This window comes from Bremia lactucae, linkage group LG3 (assembly GCF_004359215.1).
Source record: "Bremia lactucae strain SF5 linkage group LG3, whole genome shotgun sequence".
Lineage (NCBI taxonomy): Eukaryota > Oomycota > Peronosporomycetes > Peronosporales > Peronosporaceae > Bremia > Bremia lactucae.
In genome coordinates, this window is record NC_090612.1 from 3735466 (window position 1) to 3753181 (window position 17716).

Below are 17716 nucleotides of genomic sequence, written 5' to 3' on the forward strand. Positions count from 1 at the left end.
ATTAAGTCAAACAAGGACACATTTTGCAGCGTACAATTATTAAGCAGAAGCAAAATTCTACACTTGCAATCCTTGCTTGCTTTGCTTATAAGCAATGCGTATTTTTGCTTGAAATTTTACATGTGATTAACTGTGAAGCTTATGTCTGGCAACATTTTAAACTCAGATCTCTTTTGCACACATTTTTTTCGATATCACGTCAAATATTCGTCAGAAAACATCGCATCTCCGATTGATTGACATTTTTCCACAAAATGCATCACGTTCCACACGTTCGTCACGTTTGTGTGTATGACTTGCTCCTGTGACAAGGAATCTTCTCATAATCGTTGGCAAGGAAATATCGATCTCCTTTCTTCGCAAATGCGCGTTTCGTTTTGCCTTATCGAAGCAAAACTCCATTCGATTCATTCCGCCTTTTACTGCGCTTATAAGATCGCAAGCTTTGCCAATATGATCAAGCGTGTTGTCATTCTTTCCCTCGTCGTGCTTGTAGCTATGATAAGCAATTCTTACGCTGATGATAACCTTGCGGCTCCTGAAGCGGAGAAAGCTCCTGCTGACACGGAACAACTACCGCCCGGTGTGTCGATTATTGGGGACCAACAACCGGTGCCGTCGAACAGCGAAGAGCTTGAACAACTCGTCGGTGGTGGTAACATTATTCCGACGGCTCGGAATTCATTCCGTTGGCGCTTCTCCTACCCATTCCGTGGAGGAATTCGCTATGGCTGGCGTTACCCAATTCGATACTGGAATACTTTTGGTCGTAAACTCTTTGGTTCAAACTGTCGATTTGGTCGACCGTGGGGCGGATACTTCTACTGTTGAAGAGTGTGCGATGCAGTCGGACAACTTGACATGGCAAGGCGTGACGTCGAAAGAAAGAAGGAGGAGTAAAAGAAACGATTGACGTCATGGCGTCTTTTTCATGCATAAATAGTAGCGTCAAGAAGCTTTTGTTGGACCAAAATTAAATGAAGATGGTATCAATTGACATTTTTTTAGTATGTTTATTTCAGCAGCTGGGCCTTTGCCAAGCAGATACTGCGTCTGATTGGCTTCGCATGTTTAACTTTGTCTTGATGTCTTGCAAGAATGCTTTGAGAAACAGGATTAAAAAGCGCTAACTATAACTCTCCTTTGTGTGAATACGATTAAAGTATGAAGAAGGGCGTTGATAAACTTACTCCCCAGGTTTTGTTAATCTCACACAATCTAATTCCACTGACAAATAAGTGGCAACGATTCAGAGCTTTCTTAACCCTTAGCGTTTACAGCAAGAAAACTCATTCGTACAATGCAATCCTCCCCGAGAAAAGCTATCGGTATTTAATGCTCGACGCAAGGCGATCAAGAATGCCAAGAACTTCATTTACATTATCGACCAGTCGTGTCCAAAGATGAAGCGAAGAATTTTGATACTCTTGCGATTGAGTCTCCTCCAAGATTATGGTCGAGAACGTTTCGCGGTGATACTATTAATTGACAACGTGTAGTGAATAGTTACTATAACATAGTATATGTGCTTCGGTTGATAGTTTACATCAAATTAAGTCAAACCAAGGACACATCTTGCAGCGTACAATAACTTAAGCAGAAGCAAAATTCTACACTTGCAACACTTGCTTGCTTTGCTTATAAGCAATGCGTATTTTTGCTTGAAATTTTCCAATGTGATTAATTGTGAAGCTTATGTATGACAACATTTTAAACTCAGATCTCTTTTGCACACATTTTTTTCGATATCGCGTCAAATATTCGTCAGAAAACATCGCAGCTCCGATTGATTGACATTTTTCCACAAAATGCATCACGTTCCACACGTTCGTCACGTTTGTGTGTATGACTTGCTCCTGTGACAAGGGATCTTCTCAGAATCGTTGACAAGGAAACATGGATCTCCTTTCTTCCCAAATGCAATTTTTGTTTTGCCTTTGTAATCAAGATATGTATCCTCATGGGCTCATAATGCATGGCATCCTCTACTAGGCTATATGAGTGGTCAAATTTTTATTTTTAGGTGATGAGACTCAAGCCGAACGTATATACACGTACCGAAACCGATCTAGCAACACAACATAGTTTTCCTTCCAAAATTATCAAAAATACAATGGCTTGACGTTTTGGTAACATTGTAACACACGAAATTAAAGTCTCATGCAGATTCTAATGCCCACGTTGCCGTGCTGAATATTAGGGAAGGACTGCTAAAGCGGGAAGCACAAAAAGCGCCAATACTGAGTGAAAAAAATCGATGAGGGATACTAAGGTGGACGTGATGAAAAGTTCAAATAAATATCCCGGTACTTACTTACTTATCGATGATATTTACGAAATGGGTGTTATTCAGCTTGCCAATGAATTTAAAATTAGGTTATCATAATATTTATTTAACTACTTTAAGCGGATGCCCTTTCGATACATTCTTGGACAGATCGTGCTGGACTTGAATCTTTCGCTTAAACTTTCATCCGGGTCCACCTTTATCTTTTGTGAACACGCGATTTTGGTAAGCAATTGCCAGAATTGTCACAAGAGAGTTGTGTGTGGTATTAGCCAGCATGTGACCTAATATCCACAACTCGGTCCACCAAAATGGGATTAAAAACTCTTGTTATATGGTAGTATAGACGCAGCACCTGAAAGTAAAATCGATTTGCACGTAGAGGAGAGTGAGCTTGTTGCTAAAATTTGCACTTTGACCCAGCACCCGTACTGACAAATGTGCACTCAGAGCCAGCATTTGCGTAGTAACAGTTATTTTCTCACGCCGTTTCGTCCTCTGGCTATTACTCACGAGTACTATCCAATCCGACTCGACGCATCAAGTTGCTTTTCCCTTCCTCCTATGCATCAGTGTGAAATGCCGCAGTGCGTCAAATTTATTGTTTCTTGCGGATTGTATCGGACATATAGAGCTTTATATTTGTATCAATAGCTTTATACTAAGACTCAGAAAAAAATCATATATTGAAAAGGAATGACCTAGTCGGTGTTCATCAGGAAACCGTAGTTCTATTAACGCGTTTGCCATTTTATATTTATTCGTTATATAAATGAATATAACACTTGATTAAAGTAAATTAATTCGTCACGAGTAAGTAGCTGCGACGTCGGCACGATCATTTGGCTTAACATTTGTTATGAGATCATTGACTTGACAAGGCAAGAAAGGAACGGCGATTCGCTCAATCGAAAATAAGTTAAGAGCAAGCCTCGCTGGTCCAATCGGCTTCAAATGCCAGATTCGACAATGATTTCCTGAGATCGTCATCGGTCTCTTCAGTTCCGGAATCTTCAAAACTTGAGTGGCGGTGCTTCAGCTCCAACGGTACCACACAAGTCAAGCATGTCGGCGAAAAGCAGCCATTTTCAGTTTTCAGAAACACCAATTCATCGTCGTCTTCGGTAGGCAACGGTGCAAATAAATGAGGCGATTCATCGCTCTCAAGTGGGGTCTTTAAGACTGAGCGAAATTCGTCTTGTGAGAGCACAAAACTCGACGAGTCGGCGAAAAGATTAAAGGAGCTACTGAGACTTTGGATTGTGTCAATACAGCGCTTCATTCGTAGCGTGAGCGGAGCTGTTGAGAGCTGGATATGCAGCTGTATATTCGGTTTGTTGATTAGTCGCACCATTATGTGCTTTTGCTCAAGCGCGTGCATATGGCTCATGCTGTAATCAGCCCGCTGCAAAAACTTCTCGAGGTTTTCAGCATCGCTTTGCACAAGGTATTGAAAGAGATTGCCACCGTAGAGATCCGCCGCATTCGTGGCTCCGAGCTCAGGTGCGCACGTGTCTGCTACGAAAACGAACTCTCCAGACGGGAGACAGCATGCGATCCGTGTTTGATTTGGCACGTTATTGATCTCCAGTAGGGTGACGGTGCCGGCTCCCATTGCCGTACGACTTAAAGTGCAGCACAAAGTCTCAGCCCGTTCGTCACAAAAAGTTAAAGGTCCTGGCTGGCTTTACGGTGCGTTTGATTGCACGCAAAGACGAGAAGTTACACTGCAGCGTACCCTCGAGTACCACTTTGTGACTAAACTGATTTTCTACGATGAATAATTGGGCAATGCACCGCAAGAGAGACAAAAATGGGTTACGCTGGTTTTTAAAATGACTTGGATAGACTTGTTATCGTTTGCTGTTGGATTAACGTGCCAATGCAACAATGGTGGGCGATGTTCCACTCCGGAAGTCAATAGGTAGATTTTTTCCGCTTGGTGCAAGAACCCGTGATTAACGATCGTAGCAAAAGCGTCAGGTATTTATTATGCGACTTTCTCGATGACTTTGTATTGGTGAGAAATAACGAACGGACTTGAAAGGGACAGCAAGGATAAGAGGGAATGCAAGTCTCTCATTGAACTTGCTGTGATAATACCCTAAGAGACTGACGTGCGAATGGTACCATGTACCAATCCACTTTCTTCGGATTGGCTAGAACTCTTGATAAGCTCGTTCGACAGAATGGCATCTAGCGACGACTATGGGCCGCTGGCCCCGATGGACGACTACGAATATCCCGTGGCGCTTGGCCAGTCACTATTGAATATAAATGATGAGCTTGAAGAGCTAAGCGATGTTTACACGTCCTTTAGCTACGAGTTTCAACCGGCGTCAGTGGACAAGAGCACGCCTGGACTTGTTAGCGTCGATGGCTCAAATGGCGTCCATGTGCTCATGGCGTCATCCACCGGTGGTGTAAACTTTAAAGGAAAAGTAGTTGAGCAAAAGGACACGGACTGTCTGTTGATCTTTGACGGCTCGGGCTTTCGCCTCGAACGTTGTGCATTTTCATGTGTGCAGCTGCGTCACGTACGTGCTCCAACGCCACGGCGCCGTATGCCGATGCAATTAAAGCAAAAAAGCGTCGATCCGGCTGACGGTGTTGTAGATGACAAGACGATTCCAGCGTTATCGACTAAAACAGTTCGAAAAACAGGCAAGAAGCCGCTAGGTAGACCCAAAGGAAGCGGCAAACAAACTGTGCAGAGAGTACTAAAAAAGGTAGTAGAACCTTCAGTAGCAAAGCGACCTCGTGGGCGACCCAAAAAAGTAACCTAGGCAGCCGCCATGTAGCCACAAGCCAGTAGTGTATAAAGAGTTGCATTTGGGTGTTTGGTACATAATATTTTGTCTGAAAGGACACAGAAATCTGAGAACAGAGAATGTCATTCAAAAAAGACCCCGTCGGACAAGTCTCTTGCTAAAGAATAGTTACTCTCTTGCCGTGTAAATTCTTTAAAAACTGGTTGTGAAGCTCCGATAATTATATGTTAAGTATGAGCAAAAGCACCAAGCGACGCGAGACGGATGTCATGAAGCTGTACGGAATGCTAGTTTGTCCTGTGATACAATGAATGGTTAGTGGTTTTTTTTTTGGCTCTTTTGGCAGTATGATGAGCGATTATGAAGTCTTCTTGACGGACGAGACCAAGGCAAGCGACCTTGATGTCAAGTTTAATGGCCCGAAAGACAGTGCGTGGCAACGAGACAGGAATTCTCCTTGTTTCTAATGGTGTTTGTCTCCTTTGCTTGTCTCAAGCCCCGTACGAAGGAGGGTCTTGGAAAATCCATGTTACGATGCCAAAAGATTACCCTTTTAAGTCGCCTTCCATCGGATTTGTAAACCGCATTTACCACCCGAACGTCGATGAAATGTACTGCTGTTTCTTATACAGGAAAGTGCCTTTACCGACTAACTCGTGTTGTACGTGGCAACAAACTCAACTGCCCCCCAGGTCGGGATCAGTGTGTCTTGATGTGATAAATCAAACCTGGAGTCCCATGTTCGGTACGATTAAGTCACCACGACAAGGGCTTAAAGGGCATTGACTAACATGAAGCAACAGAGTTGATCAACATCTTTGACCTATTTATTCCTCAATTACTCCGCTATCCGAATCCAACTGACCCTCTCAATGGCGAAGCTGCTTCTCTGCTTATGAAAGATGCCGAGTCGTTTGATGAAAAAGTAAAAGGTACATGATGACGTTTGGTAGTTTTATTACGTAACCTCACGTGGATGTTTTGATGACGCAGAGTACGTGCAGAAGTACGCATCGCAATTGATTGAGATGGGCAACGAAGCAGAAGACAGCGAGGTTAGTGATATGAGTGATATTGAGTAACCCGTTTGCCTTAAAGTGGGGGCATGTCCAATTAGTCTTTTATACTCGTGCTGTTTGCATCCATTTTTGATTGAAACAAGTTGTTTTGTACATGTTTTTTTCATCTTAGCAAATGTTACTTTGAAAGAAACTTGGCCGCATCCGCCTTTTTTTGAATATAATGAACATTTCGACGAATCCGATCGCTCATGTTGCGTTCGTTATCCATATATGCTTCCGAGTGTAGTTTTCTATCATCCAATCAATCGAATAAATCATTCTATCGCAATAAAAAACACAAACATACGATCCGCTCACCTGAGAAACTCGGGGTTACTTTTCATAACCTCACTTTCGCGCGTATCAAGCTCGTCTTTTTTCACTCTTCCACGCTTAACAATATATTCCTCTCGCTGCTTGGCATCTTCCACCATTTGCTCAGCCCTCTTTTTCATCTCCTCGTCCGTTATTTCACAAAACCCTCGACGAAACGTCTTGCCAAGCTTCCGCCGACAATCTGCTTCGTCAAGACGTTTAACCTCGCGCGCTTTCGCGAGATGGTTTTTATTCGGTCCTAATGATGTTTTATCGACATTTTTGGCTTCCACGGCACCACGTTGGCGCAATAAACCGTACGTATGGTTGTTTTCCAGAGGCTTACGTTTCAATTCATCCTTTTCAAGCCGATCCGTGGTTTTAAACTCCCTCGTACGGTCTCGTGAGATGCTCGAATCGTAACTTCTTCCTCTTTGTCGTCGTGTAGGACTACGAGCTTTCTCGTGATCGTACTTTCGATCGTAACTGCGAGATCGACGTCTATTCTGTCGATCAAATGAATTTCGAACGCGACGTGGTTCATACCGACTCGATGGACTACGAGACCTTCGATTGCGACGATTACAAGCTCGTAACTCGCGAGTTACGTCCGTCGATCCTTGAAAACTTCGACTACGATCGCGATGTTTGCATCGTACACTACTGCGGCTACGACTTTGGTAACACTGATCTTTCTTCGAGCTTCGATTGCGTCGACTTTTAAAGGGATATGTTCGTTTCAACTTGTAGTATTCTTGAGAGGGGCTTGTCGAATCATCACGTTCTCGACCACGAAAAGAGGATTTTGAATTGAAACGAGATCGATACCGAGAACTCCGTCTCTTGTCGTCGCTATCTCGATCATTTGTCCTCACAATATTGTCCTCACAACGACTCGTGTCAAGGTTTTTTCGGCCATGTTTTGGTTGCTTACATCCCCGTTTTTCAAGTCGTAAAGCATGTTTTTGTTCCTTCTTTGCCGCCTTTTTGGCTTTCATGAATGCTTTCTTGTCTTGTTTTAAACGAAACACTTGGTCCTTGACTTTTTTCATCGTAATGGGATTTGTTAAGACTTGCTCCCGAGCTGCTTGTTGCCTCTTACGAATGAGCATCATTGGGTCTTCATGAAGCCGCTGAAAGGCATCATTTGCCGGCAAGGTCGTCTTATTCAACGCCAAGGAACCATAGTTTGACGTGGTGCTCAAATCGACGTCTTCTTGAATGGTTTTGTTGCCTTCACTTGTGTATTCTTTTCCCAACAAATATTCTTCGGCGATTTTCTCCCCTGAAGCCGATGGACCTTCGTACATCCACTCAACCCGCTCCATAGCTGCGGATTTGTCACCATGGGCGGCCTGAAGCTGTCGTAATTCTTGCAGCTGACGCTCTTCTTCGATGTTTTTGCGAAGCTCCTCGACTTTCTTCTCTTCGGCTGCATGCTTTTGCTCGGCGATCCAGACCTTTTCTACATTCTACGGTTTAGCAAGCGAAAAAAAAAGAGAGGTTAAAGAGGTGTTTGAAGTGTTGAATGACGTGAGAGAGAAGAAGAGATGAGACTGAAGAGTGCAGAAGCGTGACGTACGCGCAAATTTGCCGTATGCCAGCTCTTCTTGGACAGGAATGCTAACGACATGGTTTTAGTAAATTGGGAGCGTTGTCGTCAAATTATTGAAATACAGACTCCAGGATTTCACAAATATGAATTGCTTTTTCTGAATTTTAACGGGGGGTTATTGGAAAGGTGTGTGTACGAAACATTAAAAAGTTATAATGCGACTACTACTAGTTTACCTCGTCTAAACGATATAGTGTCCAGGGTTGTAATGTTGATATCTTCCAAAGTTCGATTGGTTCTCGTTCGTCATCTAGAGAAATAATACTTGTGTTGGCTAGGATATCGTGTCATGGACGGGAAATTTGTCGATATTAAGTGATTCCGGTCATTTTTCTTATTGGTTGGGTACTATAGAGGCGTTTTTTACTGACGCTGCATGGAAGAAGAAGGGTCGTCATGCACTCTGTAGCGCAAGCATGAGCTGTGTGAGCATGAGAGTAGTCTTGTACTACGCTCTGCTGAGATTTAACCCTTGTTCTTCCTCCAGTTCATCCTTTTCCAACTGGCTCTGTAAGAGCAATTCTTCCGGAGCTCCAGGAAGTCCCAGCGACTCAGCAAACGCCTCCAGCACGAGCGCGGTTTGGTATAGGTCGGAGTTGGAGCTCTTTCGAGCTTACGCAAATTTCGAACAGTGCAACTTGCATTTCTTGAGTGAGTATACTCAACAAGCGACTCTGACGCCCGAGCAACAGCGACGACACCATTCAATTCTATAATTATTTTTAAATAAGCGAATTTTTCTTCGGCGTTGATTGAATTTTCGAGCAGTGATCAAAATGTGAAAGATTTGAATATTTATCGCAATTAGCAATCCATTGAGATTACGATAGCGTGAGTCAGCTCTTGAGGTCTGGATAGCACATAGTACACCCACTCCCGCAGTGCATCACAGCAGCAGTTAAGCTAGGTATCGTACGTGAAAGAGCGACTCGTTTTGTTACATGAATCCCGCTAAAGTCGGACTTCGCTTGAACTCTTGCAGCAACCGAAGAAGCGACGACTGTTAGAAGCCATCATAGTTTCGGCGAAAGAAAGCGCGAACATGAGCACTGAACGTAGTATAATTCACCCGCAACGCCGGGATGGTTGGCATCGGGCTGTGTCCGATCTGCGACCGACTGTTTTGTTCAGACCACAGCAAGTGAAGAGTGATCGAACGGAGTACATGTCCTATGTCCTCGATCTCCGATCGATCAGTATCCCAATTATTAATGCAACCCAACGAAATGATCTCTGAAATCAAATTTTCCAATTATGGCTAATGCACGTCCACAGAGCAGCAGCCAAAGTGCATTCATAAAACAAATGCCGTACGGTCTCAACCGAATTGCAACCATCCTTCAGAGAGTATATGATGCCTGGAGCCGTCGCGGACATAAGAGAGAAACAAGAGCAAACTGGAAGCAGTAGGAAAGCAGCACGGTCCTGTAGATCTTCAAAAATGTGTCATAAGTAGCATTCTAAGTCGAATCCGTAATCGTACGAAAGCGTTTCACTTCCGCTTTGGATGCTCTGTTGTCATGTATCCTAATCAGAAGAGGCACGATTTGGGAATTTGGTTTCTTAATCAAACGTAAAGCCATAAATCGAGCCACGATGGGCACGATACGCGCTTGGCCGTTGAGAGTCGCTCCTACGTAAGGTACCGAAGCTCTTATATACAATTGACTGGCGAACTGCATATGGCTGCAACCCTATGAAACACTTGCAGGAGTATATGATAGAGGGTCTTGAGCCACTGAAATTCTGTATACAGTAGGACCGCAGTGTAGCTGCAGTCAACGTAGCTGGCAGCAAAATGTTCTTTGGAAGGCCACTGATCATCACCGTCAAGCACGTCTGATAAAGCGCGTTCCCAGAAGGTACACGACACTTGACGGTGGAAACTTCCTGGGGATCAACCACCATGCACAAAATGTGCCGGGATTTAGTTTGTAAAGGAACACGAGACTGACATTCGTACTGAAAGATCGAAACCCCGTGAAACCAGATCGTCTCTTGTATTGCATACGTGAGTTTTGTGTCGTATCCAGATCCTGCTGAGCCACAGGCCATCGAAATTTTAACCAATTGCGCCACGTGATACACCATCAGATCGGTAGATCGGCAAAGTCATCCAGGCCAGGTGCGGAGTAGACACGCATCTTCCGAATGAATGCCGCCAGATCACTCGCAGTGACAGAAGCGTTTAGCTCCGATGCCTCATCGTTCGACAGTGTCTTGTCGATAGTATTGATCAGTCGATTCATCGCAGGTTCGCTTGGTTCAGGTGGCTGGCCAGCGGTGCTTCTAGGATCTCCTAGAATCGAACCCCAGTGATCCCAAGCACATCAGATATAACCGCTAGTTTGTTCGACAATTCACCGCGCCAAAATCATATTTTCAATGCTGACACGTCCAAGCGAGGTAGTAATTGGGTCAAAGAAAAAAATACTTGGACGACGTCTCAGACACAGAAGCCTGAAAATCTAAAGCTGAGTCTTGATTGCAAGCTGAGACGTGGAGATGCAATCTTCGTAGGACTGAAGTACCGTTTGAAAGGCTATGTGTGATGGGTCATCAGCAGTCGTTCGGTACTGCTCCTCCGTTGTCGTTTGGGTTCTGTATGCAGCGTGTACCAATCTCTCTTGTTGAAATCTCGTACTTTTATCCAGAGCTTGAATCAGTTTGCATGTAACACACTTCCACTGATGCCAAGTCTTGCCTCAGTCAGACGACTGGTGTAGTTGCCTCCGAGCGTCTTGTGCTTCAGTTTCGATGGGTTGAACAATTTTTGGTTGGTCAAGCAGCCTTGCAGGAAAACGCCAGAAGCCACGTCCGTGCAGTTGGGTCATAGACAGGAGAGTCAAGCGATGTGCCAAATGGTCGCCTGAGCCCTTTGGCTCAAAATACTTGGAATCACCGTATACTGCTCTACAGAAATCGTTGGAGAGTAGGATGCTGTCAAGGCGGTTCGACGGGGATAAGGGCTACTCAAGACATGGTCTTTCGGATGATGAATTCTCCAAGCATCGACAATCCCTAACTGACTTTACCAACCCAGATATGCGCTTCTACCATTAAAGGGGAGGATATTGTGCCAGACGCGTCAACAGCAGGATGAAGTGCCGTGTTTAGATCACCTAAGACAATGTCCGTAGTAACTGCTTAAAGAAAGTTGCGTTTTCTTCATTGTCCACCGGAGCGTCCACATTGTGAATAAAGAGTGAGGCAAAATCGACGACAACTTCAACCACCACATACCTGCCCAGCACAGATTGTTCTTGTAATTCTTTTCAGGTCATACCGGTAAATTCGTCACTGTCACGCAGCGGATAAATCAGAACGCAAGACGGTGAGAATACCACCAGACCGACGCGGAGGTGCCAAGCGAGTCGAAGCATTGTAGTCATTGACAAAGAACTTGCGCTGAAAGCGTGCATCGTAATGAAACGCAAATGTAGCAAGATGGTGTGAGAAATTAGGTTTCTTAAATACATGAGAGGCTGTGTTTCATGATTATGTTCTCGATTAGTGAACGACCATTCCTCTTGATCCCGTTGGTGTAAGCAGACACGAGGCTGACATTACCCCACGAGACATGGCCACGTACCTCCTCAAAATCCACTTTAACCCTCAAGTAGCAGCAACCCAGCCACCAGGACAGGTCTACTGTCAGCCACAAGAAGCCCTGCCATTGCAGCGACTCCCAAATGTCGAAACACGGCTTGCCGATCTCAGATCTCAGCAAGATCAGCAATATGTTTGGATGTAGAAGACGTCAATTCACAGCTGGAATCAACACGACTGGGTGATGCGAGAGACGTTGGATATAGATGTCCATCATAAAGATTTAGAGGGGGCGCCATATACATGAGCATCACTTCAAAGAAAGCGAAAGCTCGAGTAGCACGCAAAGACGTGTTAAGCGTAAATTTCTTCCACCATACTGTCTCCGTGCAAAACATTTCATCCCGGGCCTTGAGAAGTTTCGAACCAAAACGTTTTGCCCAGTTGTGGTTGTTGTCGACGGGTCAGAGGCAATCAAGACCCGGTTCAGTATTTGGAGCTGGGCGATGTCAGGAAGACTTCCCTCATTATCGCTTATCGCAGCCGATATGGTCGCGTTGAAAGCAAGCGGAGCCTTTGATGAAGCCACGTGACATAAAGTATCCGAATTGCTTGTATTTCGTAGCGTATTACACAGCGCAGCCACTCTTGCATCCGCCGCCGCTAACAAAATTGCTCGGAGCGAGAGAGTGACCGTCTCATCTGCGTCTATTTGTTCGGCAACGGCCTCTTGAATAGGCACTGCCTGTTTCGTCTGTTTCACAGACGTGTAATTTCTGGAGAGAAATTGGCTGGCTACTGTACTTGTTCGTACGACTGCAGGGACTGTGACCCTGCGCAGGACAATCTGGAAGCGCACAGGAGTGCTGTCACCAACTTCAGCCCTCGAGATCAACGTCTACTTGTTCCAGAACATCAAAATAGCTACTTATCATAATGCCAGTGACTGATTTGGCTTGTATTGTTGTAGATCGCTCGTAAACTCGTCTACCTTGCGTTGACACTTGCCTCTCAAATTCACCGTGGAGGCGCCTGGCCGATTTAATCGGTTCAGGGTCGCAGGTGCTGGGCTAGTCAAGAGAAGTACCCCGTCGTGCGAGCTCATCTTGTTGAAGATTGATGTATTCATCGAAAGTGTTGCACTTTATGCATATGCGTTTATACGGGATCAAATCACAAGAATAACACGAAGAAGTTGAGTGTGGAAAATATCGTGTGTTGTGGCTCAGTCGGGTAAGGCATGGCGGTGCGACCCACTGGTCACCGGTTCGATACCCGGTAACGACAAAAAGTAAAACCTTCGGGAACTGGTGTTTGGGGTTCACCAGCACTGTACCGCCAGACAGTGACGTCCCCCATTTTGCGGTAGTCCACATATCTGGGAAAGGGGGCACAGCAAACGATAGGAAAGAATTAACGGTAGGATAAAGTTAACGGTAGGATGAAGCTAACGGTAGGATAAAGTTAAACTCAAAATATAACTTACTTTCCGGTTTGCAATCTCGACCGTAAGCCCATCTTCAAGCTCATAGCGTTAACGTAAATCAACACATCTTAGTGACGTCAGCTCACTGGCTAAGAACCGAGTTTATGCCTCATCCTTCGGACTTTCTGATGGCGTCAGCAGAGAAATTGAATGTAAAACAAGGAGAGTACACTCACGGCGTCGTCCTTAAGGTAGTATTTTTTCGTAGCAGAAATGTTTTACTTGACAGCGGTGGCGTACGATCTCTTGCCACCTATGGGATGCACAGGTGGTGACAATCCAAATGTACCTTTGGAGGGGAACGAGCCGTGTCCAGCGAAAGCGCGTACGGGGGACGATTGTCAAAGCCAAGACGCTGGGACGGGAACGCAGCATCCCACCCAAGAGTTGAGTTTACACACCCGCCGAAAACAATTTCTTCACATTACCCTGCCATCAATTTTCAGTGCGCCCGGACGCTGATGCATGCAAAAGTAGATTCGAAACGGCGCTGTCTTGAGGCCAGTCGTAATGCTTACGTCTTGGATTGTGGCCTTTATTGGTTAGATTCCGCGGTCATGAAACCCTTCCACTATCAAATTATAATCGAAATCATTATCCACATTCGAAACGTCAAGGTAGTACCAATCGGCTAGAATGCCGAATTCTGAGAGCTTGTACTTACCTCCAAGCGATTCGCGTTAAGTTTGAGAAACGAACTCCAACCGGTGCAAGGTATAAATTTGATCGTTGTCACGTGAGGCTGGACTTCCATGCCTCACGTGGGGTGATCCCTGTCCGTGATGTGTTGACAACACGAAGCGAGTAATAGGGGGTGTCTATTCCCTTTCTTCGCCCTGGGGAAGAGCTCGCATCTCTATCGAGATGCGCGATGCGATTGACGTTTTGCAATCGATTTATAAGCGCCAGGGGCGCGTGTACCTTCTGATCCATCGGATAGGTTTCGTCATACTTACGGACGAGGCCCTCAACGTCAACAATCAGCTGGGAACGAGGCTCCCAGCTGTCATGTGAAGGTGGATAACCGCGCCAGCGAACAAGATAACTCGTTCGCTGCCCCTTCAGCACGGTGGTTGTGGAGGAACGCTGTGTTTGTATCCAACTGCTCCATTTTATATTTGAACGCTACGCATACCGAAAGAAGAACTCGTATCGAAATCATCTTGGCCACCGGTGGGGACGTTTAAAAAACTCAACTCCATTCTTCTGCTTAAGCCCATTTGCTACCAACCGTTCTTTGTATTTGACCTCAAACTCGTTTTCGTCGCGTTTCTTACCAAATACCCATGTGCACAACCATTCCAGTAGTTCGATTTCGTGGAAGCAACGACCAGGAGGCATGTTGGTCATACGAACGCAGCACATGTCCATTTCTTCACTTCACATGCCGGTGTCGTTACTTGTTATTGCCTGAGCATGCGTCGTCGGTACATCAACTACATCAATATTCGCAGAGTACACAAGAACTACTTCAGCGATAAGATCGTTCTCACCAATTTGGAACGCTTTGTAGATGGTGGTCCATCATTCCTTTGCGACTTGTGTTCTTCTTCTGCATTCATTTCATCTTTAAGTAATAATACCGGTTCGCGGTGGCGTCTTGTACGGCTCGCAGGAACATGGAAAACTGGTACCCATTGACATTCTACGTGTATGCGAGAAGAATGCATCGGAAGCTTTTGGGCTCCAATTCAGTCCTTTTTGATTTGTCACAATGAGAGAAAGTATGAGATTTAACACGCGTAGGTGCTCCAGCGAAGACTTTTTCTCAAATCCAAGCTTGTACGGTGTTACATTCATATTATTTGCGTTTGTGGATCGATTGACCAGGTTTACTACCCTATATACCGCTTCCGCCTTTGAACGCTCTTGTATTGCAAAATAATCCGAGCCTTATCCATGATGGAACGGTTCATCCGTTCTACTACCCCGTTCGGCTGAGGTCTGTTTGAGACGGTATGTTAATGCATAATACCGCTATTCGTAAACATTTGCGTTACATTCTTGTTAGTAAACTCCGTACCATCGTCCGAACGGATGCACATGAGACTTTCTGCCACTGTTTCTTGTAGAATGTCACAACCGTACTTTTTTTCTTTAGGAAATGAGGTATCACGTATCTTGAGTAATTATCCAAATAAGTTAAAGATGCACTTAGCACCACCCTTCTATAACGTCTTCATTGGTCCCATCAAATCCGTGCGGACCAACTCTAAAACACGTGTCGTCTCCGAATCAGACTGCCTTGAAAACGCTGCTACCATATTTTTCCTTTAATGCATCCACCACACAAAGTTGAAAATTCTTGTTGAGCAGCCGAAATACGATTCATGACCCGCTGTGTCCTAAATAGCGCGCTCTTGTTTGAGTGCCCCATCTTGAACTCATTGAGACGACGTACGATTGTGGACGGTTGTGCCGATTGTAATAGTCCCTGAGGGTTGTCCACGCTTGTATGGCACGCGTCGCGGAACGCTCTGATGCTGTATCTCCACCTCTGGGCGATAATATTCAACGCTTTTCCATCGTTTACGAGCCATTCCTCCTTGACCTCGCTCTCTAGCTTCATGTCTTGCACATGCACAAGCATCCATCTCCGGACTAACGTCATGCGCATGTTGTACTCCCACTGGAAGTAAAAGTATTATCCTAGAAGGACTTCGGTACGTTTTGTTGACACCTTGAGAGTTCTTGTGTCGTGAGCAGCGTTTGAGCTGCGGCTGTTAATCTGTTAGTAAAGGAGGCAGAATACGAGGTGAGATTAATAATGTTTCTCGTAAGCTCCTATCTTACTCTCTTGCATGCCACCAATCCGGTGTTATCTAATCCGATGATAGTAGAAACACATCATAGTGAACCGCTTTACCATAACGGGGCATGGCCGACTTGTACTGCTTCAGTACAAGTCCGATTCGCACTGCTTCAGTGCGAGTGGTGCCTTACGTCACTTCACGTACACTAGTACGTGCAGAGGAAGACTCTCTATAAAACACTTGCTTTAGAGAGAATTAAAAGTAGAGAGCCAGTATAGCCACACACCCCTTTTGGCATAGCCACACCCCTCGCCGTCTGCATTGAATAAAAACGTCATATAAAATATTTTCACTGTATGGGTCACTCTACTGCATCCAAAAATCAACAATTTTTCTTTTGAATCGTCTTTAAATCGCCCTTTTGGCATTTGGCACATCTTATCTTCTAAAGTAAATTAGGTAATCGCTATAGCCACGCACCCTGACTATCTACGTGAGAGTTGCCCTTGGGCACATCAGAAACAGTGTTTTCATTTGACGATGTTAAATGTACGGTTTTTTTAACAGGTAAGAAAAAGCTAAGAGCGCCCGCAATTAATCGGCAAGTCATAAAAAGAGTGAAAGTCAAGAGCAGCAAACCGAGCAGCGAGGGAGTAGTTGAGCTGAAAATAAGCGATAAGGGCATGCATGTTAGTTAGTCTTTGGGGTCTAGGCTAAGGATGAATTTATTTAACTTTACTAAAGTAGAATAAATTTATCCTTGAAGCTGGAAAGGACTGCATAAAGGTTTCTCAATATATATTCTAAATATAAACAAAATGCTACTATTATGCTATTCTCATAAATACAAAGTGTGGCTATATTGCTTCCCAAATATAATTCAGCGTGGTGTACCAAGGTCCAAAAGGGATCAAAAATCGACTCGAAAGAAACAATTGTCAATTTTGCGCTATAGCGGAAAGGTGAAACTGTTAATTTTGATGTGTAGTTTTTATTCAATCAACATAAACATAGGTGAGGGTGTAACGGGGCACTGCGACTTGTACTATTTCAGTACAAGTCCACTTCACACTGCTTCAGATGTGAGTGGTGCCTCTCGTTAGGTGACGTACACTGTACGTATAGAGGAAGACTTCTCTTAAGACAAGTTAACTTAAGAGGGTAAAATGAAAACTGTATTAATATAGTTAAGTGTCGTGTTAATCTATCTTTGCAAATGTTGTCTTAACTATAAACTAATACTAAACATGTAAATGAATTCTTATCTATCTTATCTCGTAACTCTCTTTGATTACTTCTACAGCTGATTAGTCTGCGGAATAAATAGACATAATGGTCTATACCTATTTATGGATAAGAATTCAGGAAATTACTATTTAAAGTAATTTCCTCCAAATATTATCTACCTTTTGGATAATATTAATTAACAATCTTTTATTGTTAATTTCATGTAACGATACACCCCGTTACATCACCCCTCCCTTAAACGACAATCACTCTGAATGTCATTAGGTGGAGTGGTCGCTAAATGACCACTTAATTTTTAAAATGATTTTGATTGGTCAGATCCATCATTTTAAATTCCATCGCATGAAGGAACAATTCATGCGGGGTGAGGATAGTGTTGAACCTTCGGCTGCGGTTCGTGCAGCCGCGGGTGACGCATTGTTATCTCTTGCGGTAGACGTTCCGTCTACCGTAGTGTCTTCCACTCGCACAACACTTGGTGTTGCGAGTGCACGTGGTGATTCACCACGTGAGTACGACCCCTCTTTAGAGGTCGATTATGAGTGCGAGTCGGACGAAATGGCCGACTCGGGGAGGATGGAACAGTCGCCTGATACCCGTCAGGCGGCTGATTATGAGCCTTCGAATGAGA

General features: G+C 44.5%; 5 protein-coding genes across 5 annotated transcripts; 3 read left to right on the forward strand and 2 right to left on the reverse strand.

Moving 5' to 3' along the window:
- Window positions 1-453: 453 nt before the first annotated feature.
- On the forward strand, window positions 454-831 carry CCR75_006272 (uncharacterized protein; the record flags this gene model as incomplete). The annotated part of the gene is made up of 1 exon (XM_067964342.1): window positions 454-831. The coding sequence occupies one exon, from the start codon at window positions 454-456 to the stop codon at window positions 829-831; it is 378 nt and encodes a 125-aa protein (XP_067815381.1).
- Window positions 832-3206: 2375 nt separating this feature from the next.
- On the reverse strand, window positions 3207-3902 carry CCR75_006273 (uncharacterized protein; the record flags this gene model as incomplete). Its single annotated transcript, XM_067964343.1, has 1 exon — window positions 3207-3902. The coding sequence occupies one exon, from the start codon at window positions 3900-3902 to the stop codon at window positions 3207-3209; it is 696 nt and encodes a 231-aa protein (XP_067815382.1).
- Window positions 3903-4507: 605 nt separating this feature from the next.
- Window positions 4508-7102, forward strand: CCR75_006274 (uncharacterized protein). The gene is made up of 6 exons (XM_067964344.1): window positions 4508-5335; window positions 5405-5487; window positions 5555-5803; window positions 5856-5990; window positions 6052-6370; window positions 6438-7102. Exons 1-5 carry the CDS (start codon window positions 5283-5285, stop codon window positions 6138-6140), a joined length of 609 nt encoding a protein of 202 aa, XP_067815387.1. The 5' UTR covers window positions 4508-5282; the 3' UTR covers window positions 6141-6370; window positions 6438-7102.
- CCR75_006275 (uncharacterized protein) lies at window positions 6256-8067 on the reverse strand (the record flags this gene model as incomplete). The annotated part of the gene is made up of 3 exons (XM_067964345.1): window positions 6256-6370; window positions 6438-7906; window positions 8017-8067. 3 exons carry the CDS (start codon window positions 8065-8067, stop codon window positions 6256-6258), a joined length of 1635 nt encoding a protein of 544 aa, XP_067815388.1.
- Window positions 8068-13297: 5230 nt separating this feature from the next.
- Window positions 13298-13546, forward strand: CCR75_006276 (uncharacterized protein; the record flags this gene model as incomplete). The annotated part of the gene is made up of 1 exon (XM_067964346.1): window positions 13298-13546. One exon carries the CDS (start codon window positions 13298-13300, stop codon window positions 13544-13546), a length of 249 nt encoding a protein of 82 aa, XP_067815385.1.
- Between the last annotated feature and the right edge of the window lie 4170 nt (window positions 13547-17716).

What these genes read in the sequence shown, in the direction of transcription:
- CCR75_006274 (XM_067964344.1), top strand. Translation starts at nt 5,283, where the DNA reads ATGTTAAGTATGAGCAAAAGCACCAAGCGACGCGAGACGGATGTCATG. An exon ending in GTTTAATGGCCCGAAAGACA is followed by an intron (nt 5,488 to 5,554) that starts GTGCGTGGCAAC and finishes GCTTGTCTCAAG; the next exon opens with CCCCGTACGAAGGAGGGTCT. An exon ending in GTTTGATGAAAAAGTAAAAG is followed by an intron (nt 5,991 to 6,051) that starts GTACATGATGAC and finishes TTGATGACGCAG; the next exon opens with AGTACGTGCAGAAGTACGCA.